The 10000-nt window shown below is 35.7% G+C and overlaps 1 protein-coding gene across 2 annotated transcripts in view; it reads right to left on the reverse strand.

Annotated features, from left to right (window-relative positions):
- Positions 1–2694: 2694 nt before the first annotated feature.
- LOC113810825 (uncharacterized) overlaps positions 2695–10000 on the reverse strand; it is a 27697-nt gene continuing 20391 nt past the window's right edge. For both annotated transcript variants that reach the window (XM_070117106.1, XM_070117107.1), the window contains exons 10-17: positions 9578–9796; positions 8716–8919; positions 8403–8582; positions 7209–7390; positions 5031–6328; positions 4426–4571; positions 3852–4098; positions 2695–3683 (exon numbers count right to left, since the gene is read on the reverse strand). In XM_070117106.1, the coding sequence (XP_069973207.1) occupies positions 3529–3683; positions 3852–4098; positions 4426–4571; positions 5031–6328; positions 7209–7390; positions 8403–8582; positions 8716–8919; positions 9578–9796 (2631 nt within the window). In that variant the 3' untranslated portion in view covers positions 2695–3528. The remainder of the gene's footprint in view (positions 3684–3851; positions 4099–4425; positions 4572–5030; positions 6329–7208; positions 7391–8402; positions 8583–8715; positions 8920–9577; positions 9797–10000) is intronic.

Below are 10000 nucleotides of genomic sequence, written 5' to 3' on the forward strand. Positions count from 1 at the left end.
TCTCCGACCAAACCTTGAATTGGCGAGGCCAATGTTTAACAACGTCATATAATGGGGAATCCTCCCCAAAAGTAGCTTCCATTTCATCGAAGGCCTCTTGCGGTGTATGGCCATTCAAGCATAAAAACTCGATCACTGCTCGATAGTCCACTGGCTTCATTTTCATACCTTGCTGCACCTTCACTGCTGCAACATAAAAAAATATATATATATGAGTTAAGGAATGGAAATCAACACATGACATTTAGAGATGGGTATCTTTAAGCACGAGGAATTTCAGTGTGTGTGTGTGTGTGTGTGTGTGTGTGTGTGTGTGTGTGTGTGTGTGTGTGTGTGTGTGTGTGTGTGTGTGTGTGTGTGTGTGTGTGAATAGAAATATACAGTAACGTATATTCACAATAAAAGTTCGTGACTCAACCACACTGGAAGCGAATATACGTGACGTTTCGAAAACGTCGAGTTCATCAAATGTTACGATAAACAAATATTTGGATTTTACACTTGATGAAGAAATCTTCGAAAACGTATTATATATATATATATATATATATATATATATATATATATATATATATATATATATATATATATATTCAGAGAGAGATAAAAAGAGAAAGCTGCTACCAAGATGTGGTCGGTACTGGAAAACGTTCATTCATACGAGCGCAAGCGCACTCACACCTCCGTGTGGTCGTTATCACACAAATGCGCTATAGGGATAGAGAAAGATAGTGTAACGCAGTGCTTATGTGTATCATTTAAGAAATTAATTCAAGCGAAATATAAAAGTAACAGTCCATTTAAGATGTATATAAGTAAATGTTGTAGTTTTGTGTTTCTTGGTTTGAATTCATACATTCAGAAAAAGTAGAATGACCTTGTGATCATTTGACATATACTATTTTGTTGGATTATGTCTCGAATTTGTACATTTCATTATCATGACTGAGGAATGAATGAAGATTGTGTTCTAGAGTATTGCGAGAATGTAGTAGTAAAGGTTAGAACTGTTTAGATTGCTTATCACATATACAACTTTTAATTTTACCCGATTTTAGGCAGTTCATCATTGTAATTGTAGTAGGTTTGGTCATTAGTTCTGATAAATGATATACCGTAATACATTTCACTGTTCCATTCCTTCAGAGTTCATTTTTTTTCTTTTTTTTGCTTGGGGATATACATGCATGTAGATTTTGAACTTTACTTTAGCTCTTCAAGAGTTGTTCAGAATTGCAACCACAGTATCCTTAAAAGTATTTTGATTTTTTTCTGCAAATCTAGGACAGTTAGTAGAGGAATAACCCATTACTGGATCAACTGCAATATTCATATTTACATATCCTGGGAATATAGTACTACTTAATTGACTTTGGTTAAAAAAAACTCATGTTAATTCAAATACAATTGTACCTTTTAGTGTTATATTTTCATAGAAAACACCTTTTAATCCGTTTGGGCTCTTTTTTAATGTATGAAAAGTAAATATTTCAGAATTTAAATATGTAGGCTTTGTTGCTGTTAGATATTCCCATGTCATATTTGATATAATTATAGTTACATTTAATTCAAACTGTATATTTTGTTTTCCTTAATATGTTAGCTGCTACTGGCCATGTCAGGTGGAATACTTTTGAGTAGCAAATATGAAAGTTTGTCTGAGTTTTCTTTGAAGTCAGTTTAGAGTCTTCCATGTATTTTTTGAGACAAAACAAAAATTGAATGCAAATGTAATCATCATAAGGCATCAGTTGATGAACACACTAGATGAGTCAGGTAATTAAACAAAATCAGTCCCAGTTTTCCAAATTCAAGCCTCGATAGACAGCTACTGGAGTCACTAGTAAAGCCAATTTATGGAGGGTTTTCTGTGGCCAGTTCTGGAAAGTCTGGTACTGCTCAGGAAAGTGAATGCCAGGATTTTCTTCTGACTTCAGGTGCTCGATAGTCTCCAGAGTGTATTGTCACATTCATATGGTAAAAGATGACCTGGCTCATGATGAGGTAAGGAAAAGGCAGCCACATCAACTGATAAGGAATTTTAATTTACATTATTGACAGGTAGACAAAACCCAAGCCCTAAGCAAATATAAAGAATATAGGCCAAAACAATGAAAGGTTTTAATACGTTATGATAGTTCTTTCCTTTTTAAACTCCACTGTGTCACCCACTTTCATTTTTTCATTGGTTTCCCAAGGTCCCTATCCATATGATTAAACAAATTACAAGCTAGATGAGCTCATCTGGTGGTCTCCCTTCCCACTGGCATAGCCATTTGGTTGGTTTCCCCAAAGTACAGACAGTGCCAGGACATGTGGATGGGATCAAATTCTTCTACAGCAGCTAGCAATCAAATAGTCTGGTTGAGAGGAGACATGGGACTTGTGTCAAAAAGGATTTTTAAGCACAAGTTTGTCAAGTTTATTATTTCTTTCCATATTGTAAACCTTTCATTGCTTTAAACAGGAACATTAGTCTTTGTTTGTACATCTATACCTTTATACCCACTTCAACATTTAGTATCAACTTTTGCTGAAACAGAGGCCATTTGCTTTTTTCTTTTTTTTTCAATCTAATGCTCAAGTGATCTATGGAATGCATGCACATACCATCTTAACATTAAAGTATCCAATCACAATTACTAATATAGAGAAAAATGTGATAAAATCCATTATAAGTATAATAAAACATCATTAAAATTATTAACTTTATTGAGATAGCACTTTGTAACATATATATTTAACAGATAATACATCTGTGGAAAGAAAGAAGAGAATAGAGAGTAATTAATATTCCTTATACATATATAAATTTACAGTTTTCTTTCACTTACAAGTGAATCTAGTGAAATAAAATGAGTCAATGTGATACCTATGGACTGAGCCATTTCAGGTTCACACATTTTCATTTGCTTTAAAATGGTTATGATGATAATTCTTTACAGTCAAATTTATACAAAAAAAAGTCATATAAAACTAGTAAGATTTCAATAATCTTTTCTATAAACTGATTTCCTATTTACATTAAAAACATACATTAATGATTTACAGTATCATATAAAAAAAGAAAAGAAAATACAATAACACATCCATTACTATATATTATTACATTACTTCCCTCTCACTAGAACGGTGGGAAACAGAAGACAGTCAAATCCTTGTGCATGCAAGCATACAAAAAAGAAATTTGAGAGATCAGAAAGACTTTGGCAAGTAAGCAAACACTGGATATAATTTTCTATTATTCACACCAAGTGTCCATGGCATTGCGTGCATACTCCAAGGTTGTATACTAATGCTTTTTTCCACAACTTTTTCAAAACCTTTGACACTATGAGATACACTGTTACTAAAGGAAAACTCTTGTAATTTCTCTTGCAGAAAACCACCTCCAACTTTTGATCCAAAACATTGTTTGTTGGTGAAATCTTTGAGAACATCTTCTGTCTTCATCACTGGTTGTATTTTACTTTTTTCAGTGTTCTCACCCCAAGCTACATTTTTATTAAGGCAAGATGACTGCCATCCCTATGGCTTATACTGAAAATGTGATAACGATTTTGCTGATGAGGACAAGGTGTCTCTATATGGCCCCCTCTGAGTTGGTGGAACATTCTCCTGATTACTCATTTGTCCTCTTGCCTTTAGGAAGCTTGAAGTACGCCGTAGAGCTGCTCCAAGACCTGCCAAATGATTATGCAATTAGGTAACTAGTTTTACAATAACGTTCTTTGTAACTAAAATAAACAAAATGAATAATAATAATTAAAACTCAATTCTTAAACATTAAACAAAGTATAATCAAATATCCCTCATTATCCAAAATATCCCTTTACATAAATTTCACATACCTGCTAACTTCTGCTTATTGTTAGCCACTGACTGACCGCTGGTTCTCAGAGAATTGGACTGGTAAGGACCTAGGGCAGAAGTGCTCAGGCTCTTCTTCATCCCTGAGATTTGACTTTTGCCAGGTGTGATGTTTTTCCCAGGTGTGGTAGTTTTGCCAAAGCCCCTGCCTATAATCGTCCCTTTCCCTGGTGTGGTACCACGTGTAGGCGTTTTCTGTGGTGTCTTCTTTAAGATCCCCTTGACAGTCTACCGATGAAAATACTTGTCAGTGACATTCAAATATGTAATACCAAGCAGCTAGGTTAAGATAAATCATACATATTTTATATTTCCCTAAAACAAATATTCATACCTTACAAGAAACAAGCAATTCACATTTCAAGTATTATAGCTCACATTTTAATGCTGATATCTAATGCACCATTACATTTTTCTGAACAGAAGATGAATCTATACCGATAAACCTCCAATACAATATCCTTCAATGTATAGAATTCATGATGCATTTTTTAATCATTAGCAAAGAGCACACCTGATATAAAAAAACTAAAATACATGTATCATAAAAAAGACCTTTGTAGGTGGAGGCATGAGAATTTCACTGGCTGGTTGTACTTCCACAGGCTTGATGAGAGGGCTGTGCTGCTGTACCTCAAATGTCATCCTTCTCAACTGGTTACTACTTAGCACTGGCGATTTTAAAGTTTCAAAACTGCAACCTACGAAGAAAGATACTCCAATCAGTAACATTATTCCAGTAGTATCAGAGTGCAAAAATGGAATAAAAGCTGTACAGGGGAGGATTATTTTTCTTGCAATATACAAAACTGAGTTCAAAATGCAATAGTTGAGACAATAAATGGTTAATAGGTAAAACAAATAAATGTGCTGAACATCAGAAGTCTTAGCCCTACAGTAAAGTAATCAAAAGTGTAAAATGATTACGACAAAAGGGTTTAGATGTCAAAGGTCACAGAGTGCTTTAAAATATTATGGAAGTGAAAAGGGTTAAGAATGGAAGCAAATGGAGGAAGACTGGGATTAGTAAAGGGAGGAAGGGTTAGAGTATATGTCTAAGGAAGGATGAAGAATATTGAAAAAGCAATTACTAGTAATAGGGATAGAAATAGGTGTTAGGCAAGAAGTGTAGAAAAACATGTAAATAAATAAAAACAAACCTAGACTTGCTCCAATTGTGTCCTTAGGTTTTCCTTGGTCGTCTTCTACGCAAAATGTAGAGTCCAAATTAGAGGTAAATAACTTTCTCGAGGTTGTTTTCAAAGTTACTGGTTCAGGAAGCGATATGGCATCATTTGGGATATTCATATTTGGTAGCTTTGCATAAGTCTCCCCAAATGGTTTTATTTTATCTACAGCATTTTGGTTGTACATACTAGACTGAATTGTTGGCACCTCCAACTTGAGGGATATCACAGGTTTTATTGAACTCTCAGTACTTGTAGTACAAGAATTAGAAGCTTCACCAGCATTACTTCCACATGGTTTTGACACTATATCCATAGTAGTATTCAAGGCTGGATTTGAAGTAAGACCAACAGTAGCATTTGGAAGTGATGGCTTGGAGGTCATATCAATTGTTGTATTCAAAAAGGATGGCTTGGAGGATATGTCAACTGTTGTATTCAAAAGTGAAGGCTGAGAGGTCATGGTGGAATGCAGATTAGGCTTGCTTGTAGTCCTTATCAAGGATGGATTAGAACCTGATCCAACAGAGGTAGTAACAAGTGAAGGCTTTGAAACTTCAAGGGTAGTGTTTAAAACAGACTGTAGGGTAGATATGTTAATGGCTGTACTCAGTGTTCCCAGTGTAGATTTTTCCACAGTGACACTCTTGGTTGGTAAATCAACTGTAGTATTCAAGCCTGCAGCATTTGCAGACATATCAATTGTGGTGTTTAAAGTTGGAAGCCTTCCTGGCATATCCATTGTAGTATTTAAGCTTGGAAGACATGTAGGTATATCAACTGTTGTATTGAGACTCTTTGCTGGTGTTATAGCAAATGTAGCATTAATTGAGCAGTCAATAGGCTGAATGTCCTCTAACAATTCCGTTTTATCAAGGTTCACGCCCGAGTTTCTTGTGACATTGAAAGTATTAATACCACATCCTTCAGTCATGCTAACAAACCCAAAGTCTTTAGTTAGGCTTTTAGGTTCAACAGATTCACTCTTTTCAGGGGTTTGTTGAAAAAAAGGTGAATGAGGTACTGGGTTACAGTTCTCTGCCCGTTGTTCTTCTGATTTCACTTTGCCATCTTCACTTGGAAGACTAAAGCCAGAGAGCACAGGAGAATCAGGTATGGTATTTTGGATGTTCATTATTCTAGGAGTGATGGGAGAGTCGTGGATAAAGCTCTCACCCACACTCGACAAGTTAAGCCCAGATGGCTCACCCATGTTTAGAGTTGCTGATGGTAAAGCTGATGTACTCTTACTGGATTTCATAATCGACCTCCTGTAATAATAAAAAAGTTCACTTTAAATTGGCAAATATATACTTCATGTAAAAACTTGCTATATCCTTAACCCATTGGACCCGAATGACCTTGCGGTCACGTCATGGAAAAACTTGAGTCAAGGGGCAGGTGACACGGCAAACTGGCTGCGGCCTGGGTGACATGAACTTGCTGTCATGAGCAAAGGCTAGGGTGATGGTAAAGACACCACTAATGCACAAACTTCTTTGTGTGATTTGACTCATTTGGTGCTTAGAAGGGAGCTTTAGCATTTTTCCCATTGATAAACAAATGTAGAATGTAATGTGTGTAAGCAGTGACTAGAAGAGCGCCGGCTCCAAGTAGGATGCCATTTCCATGCTGTAAACCGTTTTCCTGGCTGCTGTGACAAATAACCAAATGTTCTAAATCCCCCCTCCCCCTTTTGCACTGAGTTATTTACTACATAGACAGAAGATATGGAGTCTGCACAAGGAAAATAATCTATTACCATCTGGATAAAGCAAATAAAAAGACAAATATAGAAATTGGAAAATGGTGATAAAGCTAAAAAAGTTTACACAAAATAAATTTGCAAAGGGGAGACAGTCTTGTCACCGCTCATGGCTGTTCGTGTGCGGCTGGCCTATGTTCCACATGCCGGGATGTTGGCCGCTTATGTAACCCATTGCCTGAGTTTTCAACACTGATTTCCGTGACACAACCAGATCCAAAGGGTTAACTCAGTGAAAAGTTCTGTATACCTTTGTTATATTCTTATGTACAGTATCTTTCATGGTGATGAGTTATCATTGACATTTTGTATATCTTTAGCATTCTGGTATGTTCAGTATCTGACTTGTTGATAGGTTTTATGATCATTTAAGTGTCTACACTAACCTAAACATCTTCTGATCAACCATTGTAGCTGGGGATATGAACACACTGCTTGTAATCGGTAAGATGGTCAGGCGATTCACATCTAATACCGGCTCTTCTGGGAGACTGGATGCCTCCTCTTTATTTTCCTGGTGTTGATCTGCCCAAATGATCTTGCTTTCGTCCATTTTCTCTACAATACTCTGCCAAAAACATTGCAAAACAATTGTAGTTTTGTGGATATTATTCAAAATTACAATTTTTAAGAAATATGTCTAAGGTAACTTTAAATAAAACAATAGTACTATTACTACTACTACTGCTGACAAACACAGGTGAAGTTTTCATAACCAATCACTGTGGATAAGTGAGACTCTAGTCATGACTTAGAATAAACATGAACCAGAGTTCCACTTACCCAAAGAGATGGTATAATCCAGTATAAAATTTGGTTTGTCTATTCTATGTTTACATACAATTTTGTTGCTTTCCTATCTATTCTTGGTCCACACTGTGTTAAAGGACTCAGTATGGTGGATGAGTAGTTCTCTAGTCATGAGGGTAATTAACATGTACCAAAGAAATACTCATCCATTAACTGAACAATAACAGTGATGGAATGCTGGAAATCCATGCCATGAAGTCAAGATGCACACCTTTGCAGATGTAAAATGAAAATAAGTAGGAAAAAATAATAATTCAGATTTTTCCTCTTGTTATGCCAGTTATTGGGTGAAAGTTCTGTAGTCAAGAGACCTAGATGGTGGGATCCAATGCTGGCGCTCTACTTTGCAAGGACAAAGCTAACCCCACCCACCCACCACAAAGAGTAAAACTTAATGCACTTGCAGCATTGCTAACCCTCCTGTTAAAACAAAGGCACATCAAACAAAAAATGAATGTTTAGGAGAAAAATGGAGCAGGTCATTGAGTTGGAACTGCTGTGTTGTTCCTACTTAAAATACTTATTCTACAGATATCTTATAATCTACATATATATCACAGTGCATATTATCCTTATATCAGTATTTACTAATCACAAGTTTTAACACATTGATTTATTTACTTTAAAACTGTTGTTAAATTATTGTCAATTAATAACTGTGACTGCAATAATGAAGCTATCAAGAAGTTGCTAGTCAGCCTCTAAAAGGTGTATATAAACCCAAAAATCTGTTACACAAATGTGTAAAATGTATTAAAAGGACAACTAACCTCAAAGTACTTTTCCATCTCTGGTGTACATTGGTTACTAGCACGTAGCTGAACATAGAACTGTTTAGTGGTGTTCAGTAGCTGGCAAATCAGCTGTTCACTGGCTCTCTGTTCATTGAAACTTTCCTTCACCATTCCTCTCAAGTAGTCTGCCAGCTGGTGAAGGTCACGGTAAGCCAGCTGCAAAAACATAAAATCTTACACCTACCTGCTTTGTTCGATCAATTTATATACAAAATCATTTTAACTTATAACATTCATCTGATTTGGTGAGATTAAAGCATACTCAAGATAAAAATGAGAGCATACTTACACCAGTTTCATTCTTGTCAATAAGTGTCTGAGAAGCATGAGATGGTTGGCTTGATCCTGGTCCCCACTGATTCAAGGCTCTTTGAGCAGCATGAAGCTTTTCCAAGTTGGCATCCAGCTTGGCTTCAACAGTTTGCTGTAGTCTCTTTGTCTGGCTTAGCCTGATGCCAAGGTTACGAACAGTGCGTTCACACTTTGAGATACTCTGGCAAGATAAATAGAATATCAATATTTTATGAAAAGCACAATGCTATTATGACATTTCTTAATAATCCCTACATCAATCTGTAACTCCAAAATTGATTATAACTATAGCTGCACAAGCAAAGAAAGTGACAAAAAAATTTACATAGTGTAAAAATCATGTTCCAAGTGCCTAAGATCACTTTAGATAAAGGTTTCTCAACATTTGGAGTCTGGTGTCCTTTTCATACATTCATCCTAGAATTCTGACTACTTTATAAATATATGAATACTAATATATTATACATATAGTTATTCTTGAATGTGCAACTAAGAGTAAATTATTGTAAAATAATATATGTAATGAGAAATTTTGAGTTACATCAACATAGGCTCAATTTACATTTTCCTAATGCTGTAGCAGTAATTTCAAAGTCAAGAACCACAAATATGTAAAATGTTATGTGACATACTTAGAGGATAACCATGACACATGTAGGTCATAATACAGTTTGAGAACAAATGCTCCAGATACTTGAATTTTAAGAGAAATGGTAATGGTTCTGGTTATTTTGTGTGTGCAACAGAATCCACAATACATGACTGTGCCTTCATTTACCAATTTTCCAACAAACATGTTTAAAGAAATTCAATGCCTAAAATTTTCAAGCCCTTCTTACCTTGTCCAGCCGTTGTGACGCAAAGGCAATGATTTTCATCCTGTTCAGACGCATGGTACAGGTATGGATTTTGAGCTCTACCTCCCTCTGTGAACTTTCTAACTGCAACATCTCTCGTCTGAGTGCTTTCCTCTCACTGCTGGCTTCCACAAGCTTTCTCTGGATTTCAGCTTCTTCCTCTGATACCTCTGTTACCACACCACTCTTGGCTTTTAGCTCCTAGGGGAGGGTAATATATTTTCTAGAAATAGGGTACATAAATAATTTCATTCTTTATCAACATTTCTAAAGACCTGTCACTTGGAATCATGATACTGGTCGAGGAGATTCTGGATCTTCAACTTTAAAGCAATATGAAAAGTAATCATTTTGAAGGCACTTAGCAGAACTTAAATCTTATAGTAAAACTACTTTTTTTTTTTT

The sequence above is a fragment of the Penaeus vannamei genome, chromosome 39 (genome assembly GCF_042767895.1).
Source record: "Penaeus vannamei isolate JL-2024 chromosome 39, ASM4276789v1, whole genome shotgun sequence".
Classification (NCBI taxonomy): domain Eukaryota; kingdom Metazoa; phylum Arthropoda; class Malacostraca; order Decapoda; family Penaeidae; genus Penaeus; species Penaeus vannamei.